Genomic DNA, 21,661 nt, shown 5'->3' with positions numbered 1-21,661 from the left:
TGTGCACCGAGCCCCCTGGATGACTTATCCAGAACCTCATAAAACCCTGGACGATTGTGTCAAGAGTTTGCGCCTTTTCAGAAAGGGAAAGAGGATACACGGAGCCTTTTTTGAACAAACCGAAGCATGTCATGTTATCAACCATGACCTTGACCGGCCAGTTAGTTGCACCGCCTCTTCTGCCAACTATCTGCTCGTGTTATGAAGTGCCAAGAGACCTTGAAAAGAGCCAATGCGATTGGTGGTAAGATTGTCATATAAGTGCGCGTCGTTCTTGTCACGAGATAAGAAAATCACAAGAACTGAACAAGATCTGACAGCAGGCCAAGTCCCAAGATCGACAGGAATTGTTCAAGGTGGTATTGGTGTTTCGATCGGGTCGTTAATACCGAAGGTAATATGATCGGTTTCTGGTCCAGTTAGTGAATGACTGTGGCTGGATTGAGTAGGATGATGCCATCACGATAGAGGGGAATCATGATGCCATTCCGTTCTCTACATTGGCAACCAACGTCGACTTGACAACAACAATGACATGGACATCCGAACGGTGGAAAATTTTTATCACAGAGGAAAGAACCTAATTGCTTCTTCGGCGAAACTGTTGGTCGCTGACCATTATCATGTTACACATAGCGAAAAGCCAAGAAAAGCCAAGTCTTGCTTGTCCTGTCACTACCCAGTCAATCATTGGATGGAATTGGGCTGACACTCAACGGGAAGCTCGTATCAGATGCCAATTAGCAACCGAACCGTAATAAGGTCTGCCTTGTAGAGGACCGAGTTTTGCCCAGACGTGTAGGATTTTAATTTTGGCGGTAGCTCATTCGTGGACAAACTGGTTGACAAGCAATTCGCTTAAGGGGACCATGCTAAGATATGGGGTTTCGCAGAGCTTTCCGAACGACGAAACACGATGGATCATGGAAAATATGTCAAGTAATGTATCTGTAACAAATTTACCCGGGTACTTTGACTTCCGATACTGAACTGAGATCGAGGATCGATCAACAACGTTGGAGAATGTTTAGACATCAGGTATCTTGTTACAGCTGGAGGCCTACCGAGCAGCAGATACAATACGACACTGAGACATAGAACAACTGACTGCTAAGATGACGGCATTGATATGAATAAGATTCTTACCACGGAAGATGTAATCGGCAATTGTTTGAATGGTCGGTTTGTTGGTGATACGACGTATCTACCTACCTCATATGCGGCTGTCCCAATACTGCGGAACATTGGCCAAATTCGGAAATTGCCGCATTGAGTAGTACGAAGCGACATTTGTGATACCTATTCAACTAATGGGAGAAAAGCGGTAAAATTGAACAAACATTTGTTATAATTTGTGAAAGGCTGGGAAGATCAAACATAACCCGCGGGATGTGACATATTGCGGAGATTACGTATGAGACGAATACGTAACATATCACGACACGAAGCGGCCTCGCAAGTCGTGTACCGATTTGAAGTAGAGGTTATCCACAGAGAGGACCCAAACTAACGAATAGGAATATTACATTAACTGTTGCTTATTGTTCCCAAGAATGCTTGCATACTAATAAACCTGATGAAGATTCTAGGATACTGGGAACCTTTGACCATGTGATATCTAACACGCGAGCGTAAAAAGAAAGGTAAGGTGGGCAAATGGTTCGGTTCATATTGATGCTCGCCTTGTATTTAGCCCCCCCCCGAGACCTAAGCTTGATTAGATAAATATTGCTCCGGGTGCAACTGTAACTAACTGCAACTGCAATTGTAACTGTAACCATAAATTCCCAAGCAGCTAAGCATGGTTCAATAGGTGTCATGTTGGAATTTCCACGGGCATGGCCTTGAAACATAAGAACAACATGGACAGGGAATATTTAGGATGGACTCGAAACAACCGCGACCCGAATTCACCAGAGTTAAAGCATACATGCATGCGGGGGGATACTGATGAGAATACTTGATTGGAGGATAATTGAGAATGTCTCATTTCCGTCTATAAGAAACCGTGGAGTTTCATAAGTCCGGAACTTGGACCCTTGAGATCCTCTTCCCCCCACCCCCATTCAACCGGTCCCAACCTTCATTTGGCGTGGCGTTTCTTCTTTCTTGTAAGTGAGGGACTGTTGAGTGAGCATGTTTGTGTGCAACTGTCACCAACTGACTAATGAGGACGCCCGTTCATAGACAGGATCCTCTGTGCCCCCAAATCAAACCAAATCATCCGTCCAATGCATAATCATGGATACCCGTTTGTTCGCTACAGTAGTGTCTTTTTTGGCAACTTGCGTGGGTCCGCCGCTTTCAGAGCTGAATATCATGATGATTGATGGTCGTGGAATGACTCGAGATGAGACAATCCGTAACAGGATGATGGACACGTTACTACTTGGGATGATGATCCAAACAGTAAGTAAAGACGAAAGAAACGGAGATGTAGTTACCCAGGCAGTTTGAGTTTAGCAGAGCCTGATCCTGTATCTGTACGGATATCAGGCAAGGTAAAACAACTATGTTACCGGCTCGTGATTGACCGTTGGTGGTTGACGTTGACCCCAGAACCCCCACGATAAACATCCAATCCAAAGATAACCCACCATCCTGGTATTAGCTGCGGCCAATATGATAGGAGATGCTATAACACCGTAAAAAAGTTTCTTTAACGCAATCTCTTTGTTTGCTGATCTCTCTATAGACCTATATCTGATCAATACAACACTGCATATAACATGCCGAGATAAGATATGTCACCTGCTCTCTTCCCCAACCTATCTGTCTTGCTAGAGGATTAACAGACCAGAATTCTCCTCGTTCATCTGGTGGTGGAAATACTCCCTAGCTTCCGCCGTCCGCCTTGATTCTCCCCCTTCCACCAACGACAAGAGCCTCCTTCTTTCCACATCCCGGTCATAGCTAGTCTCATTGATCTTCCTGGTATAGGTCAGTTCGTCAGCTCCATCAGCCCCATCGGGTATCGTCAGGGATCCCGTCCCTTGTTTCGCTCTGACCTGAGGCTGGTCTGGCCTGCTCAGACAATAGTTACCCATTATCCCATCTGATCAAATATTCATCACTTGGCAGTTTCCTACTCTTTGCTCTGTTTTGTTTTGCTCTTCTTTCTTCGATTTTTCTTTTATGAACCAGTCCTTCCGCTGTGCTGCGCCTCGCCTTAATACGGGAGGCACGGGGTGTGTACCTGCCTACTTATTTCCCTTTCCCTTCATAGGTCGGTAGTACTTGCTTGATCTGCCTCACCTAGCCGATATTCTCATACATTCTCCAAAAAGACCCTCGCCTCTACCTTTCTCCTTCTCTTATCCATATCCAACCTCGACTTTACCCCATACTTCGGAACATCCCCACAGGATCCGCAATCAATACATGCGCGCATCACCTCACTTTATTGCCATCAACTACAACATTAACATCGGATTTGTTGTGTACTTCGACCCTAACATCAATTTAGAGACCACCGCTGCTCTTCCTCCTCAGAATTGAATACCAAACTGGAAGTATTTTAATTTACAAGAACCACGCGACTGATATTCGCATCTCACGCAACGACGGGCTGGAACTATCTGCGCCAGATATAAAATCTCCTTCGCCGACGACGACGAACTCGGCTACATGCCGCAAAACGACACAGAGGCTACGATAGAAATCGAATTTCATTAGCGCACCGAAAGCGTATGTTCTAAATGGTAGTGCATTTGAATTAGCGACCAACCGACAACAAGGAATACGACAGTCGCACAGAAAAGAAACCACATAAAATGGCTGCCGTCCAATCGATGATAGCGGAATCGCTTCCCGCACCAACACCCACCATTGCCTTGAACGGCTCTACCGATCCCACCGCCATGCAAATCGATGAAGCCAGCTCGAGCCCGGCCACCATTAGTGATAGCACCTTTGGATGCACGCCAACGAGAGGAGATAGCAGGATTGTGGTTATCGTCTTTGGACCGGGCCAAGACAATATTGTTTCGGTATTTGCAGAGGTGCTTGGAACGCCATGTCGGATACGGAATGGCTTTGAGAAAGTCTCGGCCGACGATTCTGGCTTTGTCGTAGGAGTCGCAGCAGGCGAAGCAAAAGGAGATGTCGCTGCAAGGAATCAAGACCTCGTCGTTGCCATAAATACTCACTGTGTGAATCTAGGGATGCCCCCCGACATCCACCTCTCTGCCAATTGCGACTACGAATTCCTCTACACCGAATCGTCCTACCTGCGTCGCGACTTGGCCAGGTTTATCTCCTTTACCCTGGGCCAGATCAACTGTCATGAAGCTCTTATGGCAAAGCCAAGAACATATTTCATTTCTACAACCTTCCCAGACGTCCACGCCGCTCTGCCCAATATCGATATTCTGACTGTCGGTGCTGATGCCGTTGAGATCCGGGTCGACCTGTTGAGAGAACCGCTAAGCGAAGGCGGTTTCTCAGAAGTTCCTAGCCTTAGTTACGTTGGTGAGCAACTTATGCTGCTTCGTCAGCGAACAGAACTTCCCATCATCTTCACCACCCGATGTGTCAGAGAGAACGGAAGGTTTCCCATGGATAGGCCTGAACTATACTACGAATACCTATATCGCGCGATTCAGTGGGGTGTAGAGTACGTCGATGTAGAGCTGTGGCTTCCGGAAGAAATACGCAAGAAGCTGTATGACCAACGAGGTAACTCTCGCATCATGTCGGCATTCCATGACTTCTTAGGATCCTTCCGATGGCCATCGGCGTACGCTCAGGAGGTGTTTGAAAGGTCTATACCTTATGCTGATATCATCAAAATGATTGCTATCATCAATGAACACAATGAGAACTTCGAACTTGAGTATTTTCGCTCCAAAATGCGTGCTGAATATCCCAACGCACCGCCCTTTTCTGCTGTCAACATGGGTGAGGTCGGTCAGTTCTCGAGGACTCTGAACCCTGTCTTCACGCCCATTACTCACCCACTGCTTCCTCTCATCGCGGCCCCTGGACAGTTGAGCGCCGCCGAGATCAATGCAGCGCTATCTCTACTAGGTCAGCTACCGAGGAAGCGTATCTATGGAATCACGAGTGCATTGTCTCGGAGCGCTACGCCACAAGCCCCGTTCTATGAGAAGTGTATCAACGAATTGGGCCTCCCGCACCAATTTGCAGTAGTTGAAAGGCATCCCAACAACCCGAGGAGTATCGAAGCATGGTGCAACCAGAAGCACTTCGGAGGCGCATATCTCAACCCTGGCCTGCCACATCATACATTGACCAAGACCAGCCCATTCTTCGCTAGTCTAAACGGAGGTAATGGTCCAGTACTGACTGAGGCTGCTCGTGTTATTGGAGTTGTAGATACTATTGTGGTTCAGTCTGGAACATCGTCCAGATCATCTTCACCCGGTTCAATGCCATCAAGTCCGCGTCACCGACAGAGCGATTCGATCGAGTTCAATAGCCAGTCTGGCCTGGGATCAACAACCTCTCTTGTGTTCGACAATGCTGGTTGGAAAGGTATACTTAGTACGCTCACACGCGATCTGGCACCATCTGCGTATTTCGGCCGTTCAGCTGTTGTTATGGCTTCGTCATCGGACGATGCAGCCCCTGTTTTCTTCGCCATGAGAGCACTCAAGATATCCAAGATCTATACGGTCGGGTTCCGCACACCAATCAGCCTCGCCCGAAACGCACCTCCGATCGAACCTTTCATCAGTCTCGAGAGTCTCCAGCGTGCCCGATCCGTGGAGAACGATAGCGCTCCCTTTGTCATCGTGTCGGCGCTTGGTTCGGATAAGAGCCACCTAGTTGCCATGTTACTGCGAGCATTCGGAGGGGTTGGGCCCAAGGGAATCACAAATACCAAAAAAGTTTTTCTCGACCTGGCTGATGGAGCCGGAAGAAAGAGCTCGGATCCGGGGCTGATTGCCGAGAAGAATGGGTTTGCCGCCTACGGGGCTGACGATGTTGCTGCTTTCACAACAGTTGAAAGTCTGCGGTTACTCGTTGGGCAGAACGTCCCTTACAGTTTTGTCAGACTGGCAAGTGGAAGCCACCGATATGGAGCTTGAATCAGTTTAGGCAATTCGTAAAGACCACTGACAAGGTATTGCGCCCTTTCTCTGCCCTAGAGAACAGCTCGCAACCCCCAAACTGGCCTATCCGCCGTTGGTATTCTCAAAATAGGAGCATCTACGAGACTAGGCTGGATACCCGACTCGCCCCGAGTCTAAGGGGCAAACGATATCTACGAAACCCTGAACCAGCCGGCTGAGAAACAAGGAACCTTCCCCGGCATACCCACGACAATCTACCCTGGCGCCAAGCGCCAACTACCACCAAGGCCACTCGAGAAGCCCTTGTGGCAGTTTTCCAACCCGGAGAATCTTGGCGATATCAGGCTCATCGCGGCTTGCGCTCCAGTGAGAGGGAACTCAAAGTGAACCGAGCCAACTAAGGCGATCATTCTGAGCGAAGGTTACAGTGACATCCAGACGTACGTCGATCTGGTGCACAAAGGACCCTGGTGGACAGGCACAGGGCCGACACAGAGTGGGCTTGTTATTGTAACGGTTACGGCGTGACGCCTCGTCGCCCAATTTAGCCCTGCTGGCATCCACAGGTAGAAGCTTGCAGTTTCATTTTTCCGTTATGGACCTGCCAGATCTGTGGTTCCTATGTTACTGTGGGCTATAAGCATCTAAGTATAGGCAGGCCCTTGTACGATTACTTTGATATGATCATTACGGGTGTATACGAGAACCAGTGGATTGGAAGTCCCCTATATGACAACGGAATATTACTTGGACGCTTCTGGTAAATTCAACCGAAGCTTGAATTGATGATGATATTCAACCTTTGTTTCTTTCTTTGTGACTCCGATGCCTTATTAGTTCAGTGTAGGTTCACTCAAGAGTGTCATTCCGTTGTCATCATTTGATCTCAACAAGGCCCAGAGCAGTAGCTTCGTAAGATCCCCCAAACCCTTGTAGACAGCCACGGCACCCCTCTGCAGAGAACTGTCCAGACCCCCGATGAGATAGGGTTAGTCACTGTGTGAGGATCAGGGCGCTTGGTTGGGATGCCTTCACCCTGGTCAATCAATGACTGTAGCCGCCAGCGGCGCCGTCGGCATTCGCAAACATCTGAACATTTTATGTATCCAACTTCCCCGATTATCTAAGACATGAGCAGCTTGTTCCTTTTGGCGGTAAGAGACGGGGAATCGATCACTGTATTAGGGGGCAGATCAGTAACCGAGTTTGAAGGTGCCTTACATGAGACAACATAACGAATTAAAGGGTAAAAGCTGCCAAGTTCGCACAACATGTCTGACGTTGGAGAGATAAAAGGACACCTGCTGGTGACCAGGGGTCAACCGAATTACTTTTTCTCGTTTCGGGACACCCTGTAAACCATAGAGATGAGTAGAACTCGACGCTGAAGCCAAGAAATGGCTTTTCCATATATCAACTGATTTGCAGAGCGCACTCGAAGGCCGAATGCTTAACAGTAGCAGCCAAGCAACCAAGCAACCAAAGCCAAGATTGCTATGCACACAGAGACACTTTGTACCGTGTGTTGGGGGGAAAAGATGTAGTTGCGGTAATCGCAAAACAACTTGAATAGGATTCGATGCTAAAGCATGGGAGTACGAAGATTGTTCACGTATGTCATTATGTGAGTATATGTACAAAGCACTAGACTACGTGTGCAATCCTAGGTATATAGAAGTAATGGAAGATGGGATGAACGAAACAATACCATGCTCCCCCAGGTTTAGCAAGTTCAGATGATTTCTAGGGGACCCTCCCGTGCGTCTTAACAGGGGCACCATTCAAGCCATGACACCTCACGCATGGCCAACACTAGATTGTTTGCCACAGCAGATAGCGGGCAAAGACTTTCTCTCTCAACGTGAGCCACTCTGCAGCTCTCCTGGAGCAGGGAAGTGTTCTAACGCTGCATGGTAAGAAAGCCGGACGCATGTGGGCTTGCTTGCAGAAGTAAACATCTCCGCTATGGAAACTAGGTAAGCGATACGTTTGAAAACAAGCCCACCGTCGAAATGTATCAGGCCGAATCCAAAGATTAAAGACCCGTTTTGCTGCAAAGGTCATCATAACGGAAGCTTGTAGGCGAATCAACATGTCAAGAGATCAAAGTCAAGAGATCAGATTAAGGTGATTCAAGGGGGGAGTGGGGATGTGATGATAGCGATACAGTACACATAAAGGCGCAAAACAAGCATAAGCGCCTTCTCAATAATGATCGGGAGCTTAGAAGATGCATGCAAACGCCGCTGTTTATGTCCCCACGAGTATGTATGGCTTCGACTCGTCAGTTTTTCTTGGCTTTCGAGTCAAACTAGTCATGATAAACGTAATATGCGTCCGCATGGGGAGACGGATCAGAAACGCAATTCAGGCCAAGAGTTACACTTGGCCCTATAGGCTCCAGGGCGCAACATGATTGACCTGCCTCAATCACAGTTAGTTGTATAGTAACGCAGATGGCATCACCGGCCAAATGCAGCCACATAACATTGCCCGACAACCAACAGAGAAAGGCAGCTATGCCACTCGACAAACAAGAGAGGCCACGGTCCTGGGACATCAGACAGGTTGCAGGATCGCCTTCTGGGTCCATTCTCAACGTTTTCTCCAGAATCCAACGCTCGCTACAATTCAGCGACTGTAATCCCAACTGCCGTGTTGAAAGATCCTGACAATAGGTACCTGAACTTTGTCAGAGGTAAGCTGGAGAACCTCCACATGCCGGTGGAGAACAAGACCACCCGGTATGAGCTTTCGACCCGTATGCGTCCTGGGACCGATACCCATCGTTACATATGTAGGTCGATACAAAAGAGTAGTGAGCTTGGCCTGGATTGGGAAGATGCGTCCGAGCCGGTGCCAAGCTAATCCAAATGTCTTGAAGGACTATAAAAGCAAAGATGGACTATGAGCGTAAGGCGGCTGTTGACAGGGAATATCCTGAATCCGATGTGCCAGGATATTTCGTCCCATTTTGTTTGTGGTCTTGGCCCATATGGATAAGCTGCTGGGGCAGTTATTGGACGATTTGTAGAAGCGTGGCGAGAAAGGGAAGGACAATGCCGAGTAAAAGTCGAGAACCCATACACGCTACATAAAAGGGTAGGATATGATGCAAACACTTTTGGCTATCTGGCTGGTGTCACGTATACTTTCGCCTCTTGCCTTTGTATCCCGAAACTTATTGCCGACAGCAATTCAGACTGCCATCGGAGTTGGGTCTTCAAGTTGAACAAGGGCAAATATAAAGATGTATGGACTAGTCAGTATACGACTGATGACCAGCTTCCTGTCATCAGTTCTTGGGAAGATGATAGGCTATGTGTTTGGGTCTCAGACGATGAACCAGAGACGACTGGTTTCATGTTTAGGTGAATCGCTTGACATTTTCTTTGAGTGTTTAAGCCGCTAGCTCGATGAGTTCATGTTCCGCCAGATCTAGTAGCTACTGAGTGAGAATGGTTCGACAATACGTACCGTGTGGGAATCGGACTCCTGGGGTAAAACGGAGGACCACCCACTGGAGTCGAAGAAGGGCAAAGAGGCCGGCATTGAGAGACCTGGTAGACTTGTGCCTTGCACTTCTGGAAGACGATAATAGCGCCAAGCTTGGTCATTCGCCAAACTGACAGCTGTGGGTACTTCGCAAGCCGGGAACTTGTTGGCCTTAGCCTATTCTTCCATCTTGACTATGTAAAATGTCGGCTTAGCATTCGATATGCAACGCCGTGATGCATTGGCCAGCCTTAACTGTGAACATTAGTTTGCATGGCGTCGTAATATCATATGTGGTATTCTGTATTGACCTCGACAGACGACAGGGTATACAATCGAGGCGAGGCCTAGTGTGACAGCTAAAGCCACTTGAACGTGGATTGACAAGGACCCTGGCAGATCCACGACCAACTCCAGGGGCGTGAAACGGACTGGAGACCAAATTTGGTTAACAAATCCGATGCTGAGGCCTATGAAAAAGGCACATACCAAGCGCCGATACTAACCAGGTCGTTAGCCTCATGATAACTTCAAGCTCATACTCAAAAGTGCCCAGTATATCCGTAGCAATAGAGTAGATGATGATCTGGTTCACGCTAAGGATTGTCAGCCTAATCATAGGGAGTAAGATGGAGATCGATGGGTCACATCAGCTTGTTCATGTAATGCAGGGCTGCCCCTACTCTGTACAGAGTACGCAAGAAATGCCCGTCAGCTCCACATATGCAGGTCCGATTACTCGCTGTGTAGGTTAACGTTATTTTGCTTTTGTCTGTTCAGACTTGATTGTACGGCCTTGCTGCCCTGATCAGATCACAATAATAAACAGTGCCGATCTATGAGCCACAGGGAAGTCTAACGGTGCTATCCGAGCCACAATGCCAATGAGCACATGTGGCATTGGATAGCTTTTTATCTGTAGAATGGGCTCAATTGATTTCAAACTGCTGGGAACCCCTCTCGGCTCCGGTGAGCCACTCTACCACATCCTCAAGTGGAGTGTCTTCACGTTATCGCGTCTCGTTCGGAGCTCGATATCATGTAAACAGCGCTAAAGGGTTCTTCGGGAACCGCAGAAGTATCCTTACTGTAGCAAGGTATCCGAAAAAGGAATTCTAGGAAAGCCGTTGCGGTAGTGGCTATCGTGTTCGAAGAACTCGTAGCGCTTGGGATAGGCAATCCAATGGTTATTGACCCGCTGTTCCTTCGACCGAGTCTTAAAAGCTTAGATCGTGTAAGCCGTCCGTAATTCCGGAAGTAATGTACACTACCTAGGTAGTTCCCGTTGAAGACCCGCAACATGAACAGCCTCAAGGGGCACAGGAGAGTTGGTGATCCAAAGTCAGGGGCGTGGTTGTGTGGGAAGATCTCGTCTCCATCGACTCACCAGGGCGAATGGGATACGTACATAGTACAGAGTAGTTGAGATTTGCATATCCGTGTGAAGGCTCAATAGAAAAACCAGTCTATCGGTGGAAGGGACCGATGACCCAAGTAGCATGCCAGGATTGACAGTGTTGAGGTAGTAGCCCGTACGGGAACAAACGCACTGTAACTTAGGAGAGCATACTATTGATAGGGATCCCAGGATGATGCACGTAAGTGATGGATCTGCTCATCAGATGTTGAAAGTTAGGATGAGACGTGATGACTAGGATCTCGATGAGCGGTCTGTCGTTGTAAGCGGAGGCGAGGGGAAAGAAGCCGGATTGGATGCTGTAGAGTCGTCTCAGTTATTGAATAAGGCCTCTCTCTAGTTGTGAGAGGAGTGACGACATAGTCTACTGTGTTTGTTTTGTTCTGTTCTATTTCTACTTGCCTTGCATGTTTGAAACAGTGTATGCAGGTACGAGCGCGTGGTGGGTAGAAAACCTCAATGCGATGAATGCTGTACGACGCGAAGCTCAAGTTGTTCGAATCATGATATCAACTTTAGGTTGTGGCAGATTCTCTTAGATCCTGACTCGGGAGTTTCAGGCTCACCGAAAAGGCACGAACAGATCTAAACCTGCCTATCGCATCTTTCCAGCTCGTCGTCCGCTCCTTCGGCCCCGTTCTTTCCTAGCTGTTAGAGATGCCCCTGCCGCCCCAGTTATGGGAGCCCCAAACAACATGGTTCCCGCTATGCTTAAGCGAAGTGTCCGCTAAACTAGGAACAACCTAGAACGCCCCCTTCCTAGATTGCAACTTCCATTTGCACCAGCTGTTAGGCCCTTCTTTCCTTCATTCGATTAGCCATGTGTCATTGGAAGCCACTGTGTGCAGATAGGATAGAAGCAAAGCTTGGACGGTAGCCACGAAATGACAAGTATAGTAGTAACTAATAGATAGTACCTTACCTAGTAGGCAAGAACAAGCTTGGACCGCCCCTACCCTTCCATTTTTCACCCTGATGCTTGACATCCCTCACCTAGTCCACCTAAGCTCCCAGCAACTCCAGTCTCCGCCCACATTGGAACATCGACAGAGCGAAGCTTTCTCACGGCTCGCCTGACTTCCATAATTCACACGTACTATCCCAAAGGGCTTGGTCCCTACCGATGCATCGTGCCTTCCGCGGAGACCCATTAGTCTGGGTCCGGCACTGGTCTTAACCTTTCATGAAAGCCCCTGGTTAAGGTAGTCTCAGCTTGTGAAGTTAACAAAGAGCAACAGAGGAGCTGGTCATGTTCTACAAGCAACAGTGCTTTTTCGTCGGAATCCCGAGGACAAGAGCCGCAATAGCGCGTATCTCAGATGGAGCGGCACCCTGCTGCTCTGGCTGTTACAGAATCCAGCAGTCAGGCAAGCCGCTATCACAAATCGTGAGATGAAGTGCTTCCAATTACTTCCAATCATTGCCAACCTTGTCCCTGCTACTTTCGCTAATGAGAGCCCGAGTTTCTGGTTACGGAACTCCCTTTGGACCCGCACGGCCATGTGTCCCTGGCACAAATGAATACACACGTACTTGTCGTAGGTACTGGTCCTTGTCAATCTGGTGGCAACGAGACGTCTAATCTGGTATAATCCATACAAGGAGTCTGGTTTTCAGGGCCGCTACGTAAAAAAACGAAGAGAAAAAAGGAGCGACGATGGGCGAACGTTTGGAATGAGACCGAGCACGGGGCCCATGGCTCGATCAAGTCGGCGTATCCTATACCTGTCCAGCATCAAACAGTAGATGCAGGAGAAAGCAGACAGGATCGACAGAAACCTCCGGCCAATGCTACACTTGCGAAAATATTGAAGATGGACGGCGTCAGGGCATGCAGTTCCCCGGTTTGGTGCTTTGGGGGGTATTGGGTTACTACTGTTATTTGGGGGTGATTAGTCTGTCTCTGTTGGGGGTGACCACGTTCTCTTCACCACTGTCGGCCTGTCATTTAGGTGCGCTGCGATACTGCAGCAAAACGTGCTTTCTGCCTTTTAGAGGGTTGCGCGGGTCCTGGCTTCAAATTCGCCGGAACCATGTCTGTCGGGCTACTATGGTAGAGCCAACATTTGAAAACGGCGTCCACAAAGGGATTCAATCTTGACCTCCGTTTCCCCACCTTGTTCAATCCCAACATCGACACCACCATCTCATCATTCATGCCCACACCCCAGTCCTGTCACTAGCCACCTCCACATTGGCAACGACCAGAATGAGACCGGCGACTGGGGTCGGGTCGGGTCAGTCGTTCAATTCTGGGTCTCCGAAGTTATTATACTACCGTGCTGGCGCCCATCTGCTTCAGCGACACTCACCTTACTTCAAGGCTCGATTTCCTCCTTCCATTTCCGTCTTCATTTCTGTTTATGTCACTGGGAATTTTGGCAGAACACCGCCTTGTTTACACCATCTTCAATATCGTTGTTCACTCGCAAACAATCTATACCAACGAACTGAGCTCTGCAGGCACACGCTCTGAATAGTGCTTGAACGTGACGGTGCTTGGAATGATCAACGACGTTTGACTTCGCACACCATTTCAACATATCTTTGTCTCTTATTCCTTCCAATCTTTCCTATTTACGACTGCGACTTTCATTAAAACGGCAACAAGTTGCACACACGACTCGTCAAATCACCACCAAGACCACCACACTCGTTTTCTTCAGCTCAGGCATGACCACTTCCATGTACGACGCAATGAACGTTCCTCATATGACTGGAGTCCACCCTGTGGCTATTTCTAGACCCCAAGTTGGGATTGAACGTCTTCCTACTCGACGCATGAGCAATGAACCGCGGGAATCCATGAACTGCAAGTCATGTCGAAAGCGCAAGGCAAGACAACCCATCGAATCCCAACTGTCCTGATTCTAACTAGCAATGCAACAGATCAAGTGCAATCGACTTCGACCATCTTGCGAGGCTTGCCAGGTTTTCCAATGTCCTTGTGTTTATGGTAAGATTATCCCAAAACGATGCCGTCAAGATCAGCGTTCTTCCCACTGCTCTGTTCAGTCTCTTAGCCCACCAAAGTATGCTAATTCAGACACAGATGCTGTGCCTAAGAAACGTGGACCAAAGACAGATGTCCTAGAAGCGCTTTTGAAAAGGGTAGATGGACTTGAGGCAAAATTGAGAGAAAAGGGCGAGGACGATGTGTCGCTTGCGACCTCAAATCTGCCTGAAGTGGGGGATGTTGAAGCTACCGAATCTGGTTCTCAAGCTATCGAGGCTGCAAAGTCGGTCGCAAAACGTGCCTCTTCAGTAGATACTGGCTCGCTTTCTCCAGTAGCTCGGTTCGTTCCCCATATCTATCATCACGTTGGCCGCATAACTAATTCACTACTCTAGGGATCTATCACCACCTCTTGCCCAAGCTGAGGTTCTTCTGGACACATATTTTTCAAGATTTCATGGCAAACCATATTACATTGTCGATGAGTCTTCCATTCGGCAAAGACATCAGCTCAACCAACTCCCGAGATTCTTGTCTTTTGCTATTTCGGCGGTGGCGGCGAGGTGCGTTTCCCCTCAATAGCACGGACCCCCCAAACTGACTCTTCTTAGACATACCACCGACGCCAGTGGATATCAAGCGGCTGCTAATCTGAGTGAAGACTTCGCAGCACGGGCTAGGCGGGAAATCAATACCGACGAACCTTCGATAGATGGACTACAGGCACTTTTACTGCTGGTTAGTGCCTTTACAGCAACCGGCAAAGGGAAGAAAGCTTACATGCTCATGAGTAAGAGACGATACTATTCTGAAGTATATATGGATGTATGCTAACAAGTTCAAGCGAGTGCCACAGGTATGGCCATGGCACTTGAAATACATAAGGAAACCGACGGCCAAGCACGCATGACGCCAGTCGAACGAGAGATGCGACGTCGATTGTTCTGGACTTGTTATCTACTTGACCGATTCCAAGCAACTGGCTCCAAGCGACCGAGCCTGATCAGCGACAACACCATCATGCTACGCCTTCCATCTTGGTCCCCTAACTCGGCTTCCCTCCCTGTCGAAGGGGAATTCTTCCAGACTGGGTCGAACCTGCAGTATTTCCAAGGTAGCGACAAGAAGCCTCAAGGAAGCATGGGTATGCTCATTGATATCACACGCGTTCTCGGAAACACAAATCGGTATTTGGCCGCTGGTGGCGTCAAAGCCGATTCCCACTTTCCTTGGCACACGATGTCAACCATTTCCAAGATTCGCCAGGATCTCGATGTTTGGGCGTCTGGAACCGAAGACGCATTCTCGAACCTCGGCACACTGTTCAGACAGGCCGACGGAACCATATTATTGCTCAGCAAGCTCATTTACCATCTCATTCACTGCCTGATCTACAGGCCATTCCTTCCTATCGATCTAGCAGAGCTGGCTGAAACAGGACAACACCAGTCATGGCAGATTGAAGCTACAAACATGTGTTTTCTTCATGCCAATGCAATTATGGAGTTAATTCAACTAGGGAAGCAGTCAGCGATTGTTGACTGGCCTGCATTTGTGGGATACTGTGTCTGTACAGCAGGCACAGTTCATGTTCACGGCGCCCACTACAGCCAGCAAGGAAGTCAAGGCGAGGTTAATGTCTTTAGCTCTGCAGCAGAGTTCCTCTCTAGTGAGATGCAGTTCCTTAACGAGCTTCGATACGCCTGGGCCACAGTACAGCATCAGCGCGAAACACTGCAGGACATCAGCCACGCTCATGGAGAATTGGTGAAGGCGCTAGCACGCAGCTCAATGCGGTACACGCCTGGGTTCCACAGCGAAGACTTCTTTGATCGTTACTCCAACATAGGGGGGCCTGGTGGTCCATCTTTCAGCTTTGATGCAGCCAATCTTCGTCTTTCAGACGTCGGAGTTGAAATGGTTGCTGGACCGGCGACCGAGGGCACGCTGCGAAGCATCGATAGGCCACAGCGTCCCAGCCTCAAACGCAAGAACACAGCACCGCCCGGTCCTATCAACCGCAGGCGACCTGATGTGAAGGTGATCTCAAGTCTCGCACCCTCTGCCACGGGCCTTCCTACTCCAGGCACTGCCCGTCGATCGTTTTCATACGCACCCGGAGGGATGCCCCATTCATCACCTGGTCTCCTTGCAACCCCCACATCACTTCCAGGTCATCATGAAAACCATGAGATGTATACTATGCATGAACACATGAACGATGCATCCTCGAACAACGCTGCAGTTGCTGCTGCCGCCGCTGCGGGTTTCAACATGTCGCCCACGTCACACGCTGTTTCATCTCACCACATGCACCAGATCGGAGGTGCACCTTTTAGCCCACCGTATAGCTATGGCTCTGGATCGAGCATTACCAATTCTGGCCCGGGTATGATCAACGAGGCCAACGGAGGTTATGATGCAATGTTTGGAACAGTGCCAACGAATGCCTTTGGCAGTCCTGCTGTCTGGCAAGCCGACGACAGCCATGGCAAGATGCATCTTACACAGACTAGAGCGGTAGCAGGAAGCCCCGGAGCCCGGAGCAACAATGGCAGTACTGGAACGGGCCAAGGGGAAGAGAAGGATCCATTCTTGGCCCTCCTGGAACAGCTCGCCGAGAATGAGCACCGAGCTCAAAACGGTCATGGGGGCGATATTGACTTTTTCCTTGGAAACTCCGGCGCGAATGTCTGATTGAGTACGGGGTTGAGCGATGGGAATACGTTTGTGTTTCGATTGCCAAAGATATTTCAGCTACTTTTCTTCTTCTTCTTCTTCTTCTTTTCTTTCCCCTCCTTTTTATGCAGCGAGGGTTGTTTTAGATTTAGCATAGCTTTTTTCAGCATTGGGGCGTAACGGATATTTGCAGCATTTACAGGCGCACGCACATGGGCGAGACAAAGGATTGTATCATGAGGGCAGGATCCCCAGCAGAAAACAATGAGCACTTGATGAAACACTTGGGAAAAGCATAGCCACTGTATATTAGCTCCGACATGATGGGATACGAATACAAAACAAAATGGAAACAAACCACCGAGCGAGTCCTGTCCACAACTCACATTCGTGGTCTTCAAATTGTTAGAAACAGTCGACGTCAAAGATGATGATGGCGTGGTAAACTCTGAAAAAAGATTTCAGGGTTAGTATTGGAGCGCTTGTCATTGAAGATCACACCTAATTTGGGCAGCGAGAAGGCACAGATGATGGTGCCGTAGCAGTGCTAGCATCTCAGGTGGTAGCGGAGAATACAACATAGATCGTGCTGCCATGTCTAAGTCAAGTTAGTGTTACAGAAGGTGACGAATCTGAGAGAAGCTTTCTCACTAGTGTGGACAGGCGAGATCTGTCTAACGGCGTTGCATTGCCAGGATCCAGGAGTGATGTACGTGTGGGGCCTTGAACTCAGGATGATTGATATTGTGCATCGATGCTGGTGCGTGTGAATATCAAAGGTGGTAAGTGAAAGACCAAATAAGCTTAGACATTGGCTCATATTGGGGCTGACGGCCCGCTGCGTCGCGAATCAAGGGTTCGTCTAGAAAGGGAGAAGAAAGCGAGATTTGACAGGGAGTGTAACCTCGGCCAAGTAGCTTGTCTAGCTTGTACTGGAATAGTGCTTTCTCTTGATTCTGTGATTGGATCGGCTGGGTTCCTGTGCCGTATTTATGCAAAACACTATGCGTTTTCATGTGCCTAGACATAGCTAGTACCTGAGTAATGTTTCTGTCTATGCAAAGCTTCCTGCAGCATAAATCGATCCTGACACTTTTGACACGCTCACGTTTCACGGCATATCTCTGATTAGTGCATGGTGCAGGCTGAGGTTCCGGCGTATACTGTTTTACCACGCTCGCGACATGTTTCCAGAAACACACAGATTCTATCATCATGGAAAAGGCCAGTGCTGTGCAGCAAACATTGTTTGAAAACAATGTTTGGATCATTATCAATTACGCCTGCAACAGCTACCGATGCAAACTCTATAATGGCGCTAGGCCCATGCTTTGTTCACAACCGAGTCATGTCAATAATCCAGACAGGCAGCCGAGCTACAATACCAAGAATAGATCACTCTTCAAACCTCTAGAAACACCACGTCAAACTCTAAAATGTTACGTCAAACACCCTGGGCCTCAGCTCTCATGCTTCGCCGACACCCTCGTTTTCCGTCACAACCACCCTTGCAGCTTCTTCATCGACATGATCAGCCTCCCGCTTGTCATCGGGCGCCTTCTTGCCTGTCAAAGCTTGAAACAGAATCACAACAACACCGAGCGCAGCCATGGACTGCCAGACGCCCCTGGTAGCACCAGCATAGCCTTCGATCGCTATGTCTTGCTCAGCGCGACTTAAATCACCACCATGAACCAGTCCCGGGGTATTAACAAGGCTGGAGACTAAACGCCGTCGATCATCGCTCAACCGTTCACCGCCGTCTAGCTGGAGAAACCCTGCCTCTAGACTGCCTCTAAGGAAACGATAGAATATTCCGCCTGCTACGGCTGTTCCAAAGCTCGACCCAGAACCCCGAAACGTGCCAAGCAGGCTGGTAGCAATGTAGCGGGTATCGTCGTAACTCAGATGCAGAATATGTGCAAGAGTGTAGTTGACTCCCCCGCCAGTCGCGAGGCCGTTGATCAAAACGACGACGATGAACAGGACCAGAGGAAGGCTGGTAGTACTGATGAGTGACAGTGTATACGTGCTAATTGTGAAGATGACCAGGGCAGAGATGGACGGTAGCCAGAATGCACCATTGCGGCGAACGTGAAGCAAACCGACGAGGATGCCCCCCAGGCCGAAACCAATGTTTGTTGGTATCAAGATAGAACCTGCAGCAGCAGGAGACGAGCCGCGGACTGCGAGCATGAAGATAGGCGCGTAGAAGAGGACGCTCCAACGGGCGATCATGAGGCCTAGCTGAGCAAAACACGAAAAGAGGATACCTGGCGAGGAGAGTACCTTGATAGGGATGATAGGGTCAGTGGCTATATAGATCTCCACTGAGAGGAAGAGCAAAAGCATGATGGGTGCAAGACAAAGAGGTAAGATCTGTATCTCATCTGCAATTGCATAGAGGAAGAGGACAATTGATGTAGTCTTCACACGCGAGTTAGTGAGTCTTGCTATATCGTGTACGTCAAGGACAAAGAGATTACCAAAAGTGTAGCCCCTAGATAGTCTATTCGGACAAGTTTCTGTCTGAGGGGAGTCTTGTTGTCGTGTGGTTCTGCGGCGGCAGGTATGCTGATGAACACTCCCAAACCTGTGGCGAAGGCAAAGGGGATTTGTCCCCAAAACAATGGCCTCTAAATAATTTGGTTAACACGTTTTCTTTGAAGAAGAATCCAAAGCAGTTTCTTACCCATCCGATGACCGGCATCAGGCCCCCAAACACAATCGCCCCAAAGGAAACCCCAGCAGTGAAACCCGCGTTTATCAAGCCCAGAACAAGACCTCTTGATTTCTCACTCGCCAATTCAATTGCAATTATGATAGCAAGGGACAAGACACCAGCAGCACCTGTGCCTGAAATGACTCTTCCAGCAATAAATGTTCCGAAGGAGGTTGAGACTGTACAGACAAAACCGCCTGTTGCTATGAGAGCCGCAATAGGGAGAATGAGAGTTCTGGGCGGAAAGATGGTAGCTAGACGACCTGTTACAGGTGCTAGAGAGGACATTGGGATGAGATAGGCGCCGGTGAACCACATAGCGGATGAATTGGAGTCAAATTGAGCAGCGATAGCGCCTTGAATCAAGGTCATGCCAGACATATTGCATGCTGAGGGCGTGTTAGTATGGTGGCAACGAGAACTAGGAAGAGAACATCTGAGATGAGCGATCTCGTACCTGTCAGGAAGATGAGAAGCCATAAGCTCAAGCCTATGGCGATTCCTCTGGCGAGCGGGATGTGTACTTTGGATTGAGCATCCTCGACATGACGAGAGTTGCTATCCTTCTGCGTACCTGATTTGAGGGATGAGCCGGAGCTAGACCCGCCGAGCAAAGGAGTCTCTTCCGTAGTAGTCGACGGTTCGTTACGGATATTAGAGGACGGACCGGGCGTGGCGCTGCCGGAGCCGGGCCCGGAAGGTTGTACCGGAGAAGTCATGACCTAATCAAGATGTGGTATTGTCTAGGAGCGAGCGGAATGAGTAACGCCAAAATATCAATCTAATCTCATTGTCAAACGAGGAAAACAATCTAGATGCCTGCGGATGTCTACAGAGGGAGTCGTGGAAATGACGTGTGTGAGGTCCATGTTGTCGCCATGAGTCGCGATGACGTTGGTGATGCTTATCACGATAAGAAGCCCGGAGTGTGGAGGTCCGAAGCTCCGGAGGCTCAACTGCAAAAACGCCGACAACTTGACCGGGATCCGTTCGACTTCGGCAGTTTTTACGCCGAGATCAAAAGGTTAATGCCACAGTTTGTTCCGAAGAGAATATTTTACACCGGTGTGACAAATCTGTCTGGACTTCCTATTGTTTGAAGTTTTGTTGAGAACATGGGCTGAAAGTGCGGTCAATAATGAATGCTATTTATTCGAGATCCATTATATGTTTGTTATTGTGCTGTTAAGGAATAGTGCCAGTTTTAACAGCAGCATAGTTATATTATAGTGCATAAGGCTGCGCTACAGGGTCGCTCACCGCATGAGACTCTGTGAGAAGAATTTAACGTTGACACAGTATCCGCTGTATTCTGAGATGTTCATCGGATTCAGCCATCCAGGCGCCCACTGATAGGCTACTAGGGTATAACCTATAGCGGAAGAGAGACCCTGCATTTGTCCCGGTTACAAGCGCCCCGTGCCACTGCAGGAGATGGAGACAAAAGTAGGTCGGGGAGTCTGGATTGCAGACCAAACACAGACCATGAAGCATCTAGAGTTTATGTATCAAGCAGATCATCGACGTGGCAGCTGCAATATTGACCGCTAACATGGCATCATGTGCTTCTAATGCAGATTTTTTTGCAGTGGAGGAGTAAGACGTGCTCATTCAATTGTGGCTATTCGTATAATAGATACAAATGAACAATATCAATATCCTGCCAATGAAGAAAAGAAGTAAAAAAAAAAAAAAGACAAATCTAGGCCGTGCCACACGGGAATTATCGGTTAGGGCCGTGACAGACATGCATATTAGCTGCAGATGCTGTGTGATTTATACTATTCGCTGTCTTTTCTTTTTGCGGTGAAAAGTCGAATTGGCTTGGTCACTAGCAGTCCCGTAACCGAAGAAAAAAGCAATTTTGACATGCAGTAAATCATTCCCAATTGACACGCGACATCCGTCGAGGGCGGACTGGCGATCAGAGCTTGGTGAAAGCTTAACAACCCCTGTCAAGGCTAGAAGTGAGACATGACGTATGAGGTCAAACACGTACGAGTTCTAAATGAGGATAAACTATCCGTAGGTAGTATACGCTGGGAGGATCAAAGACGGAAGAAATGCGAGAAATAACTCATACAACGTAGTAGAGACTGAGGGGCGGCGGCACGACGGCGCGGAACAACAAGTATCGATCATGTGGCTTAGATTTGATGACTTGTCAGGACAGCAGCTCATATGTGAATAGGTTGGAGGCTTGGAGGGATAATGGTGTGATTGAACATCAAGAGACAGCGGAGCCACGGCAATCAATATGGGGAAACTAAATAGGCACCGAGATTATCAAGATCGTTGGGCTATTCGATTAGTAGGTGTTGTCACTCTGCCATTGGGGCAGTAAGTTGTTGTTC

General features: G+C 48.7%; 4 protein-coding genes across 4 annotated transcripts; 3 read left to right on the top strand and 1 right to left on the bottom strand.

Moving 5' to 3' along the window:
* Window positions 1-3,773: 3,773 nt before the first annotated feature.
* Window positions 3,774-6,053, top strand: FSST1_005859 (type I 3-dehydroquinase-domain-containing protein; the record flags this gene model as incomplete). Its single annotated transcript, XM_083232173.1, has 1 exon — window positions 3,774-6,053. One exon carries the CDS (start codon window positions 3,774-3,776, stop codon window positions 6,051-6,053), a length of 2,280 nt encoding a protein of 759 aa, XP_083089289.1.
* Window positions 6,054-13,623: 7,570 nt separating this feature from the next.
* On the top strand, window positions 13,624-16,603 carry FSST1_005858 (transcription factor domain-containing protein; the record flags this gene model as incomplete). Its single annotated transcript, XM_083223791.1, has 5 exons — window positions 13,648-13,785; window positions 13,840-14,246; window positions 14,302-14,469; window positions 14,518-14,696; window positions 14,751-16,603. 5 exons carry the CDS (start codon window positions 13,648-13,650, stop codon window positions 16,601-16,603), a joined length of 2,745 nt encoding a protein of 914 aa, XP_083089288.1.
* A 1,449-nt stretch (window positions 16,604-18,052) lies between these two features.
* On the bottom strand, window positions 18,053-20,026 carry FSST1_005857 (major facilitator superfamily domain-containing protein; the record flags this gene model as incomplete). Its single annotated transcript, XM_083232172.1, has 4 exons — window positions 18,053-19,012; window positions 19,072-19,221; window positions 19,278-19,696; window positions 19,765-20,026. 4 exons carry the CDS (start codon window positions 20,024-20,026, stop codon window positions 18,053-18,055), a joined length of 1,791 nt encoding a protein of 596 aa, XP_083089287.1.
* Window positions 20,027-20,122: 96 nt separating this feature from the next.
* Window positions 20,123-20,407, top strand: FSST1_005856 (uncharacterized protein; the record flags this gene model as incomplete). Its single annotated transcript, XM_083232171.1, has 1 exon — window positions 20,123-20,407. The coding sequence occupies one exon, from the start codon at window positions 20,123-20,125 to the stop codon at window positions 20,405-20,407; it is 285 nt and encodes a 94-aa protein (XP_083089286.1).
* Between the last annotated feature and the right edge of the window lie 1,254 nt (window positions 20,408-21,661).

The sequence above is a fragment of the Fusarium sambucinum genome, chromosome I (assembly GCF_050947815.1).
Source record: "Fusarium sambucinum isolate potato_lamoka chromosome I, whole genome shotgun sequence".
Classification (NCBI taxonomy): Eukaryota; Fungi; Ascomycota; class Sordariomycetes; order Hypocreales; family Nectriaceae; genus Fusarium; species Fusarium sambucinum.
The sequence above is the reverse complement of the archived record's forward strand: the minus strand, read 5'-3'. Positions and strand labels throughout refer to the sequence as shown.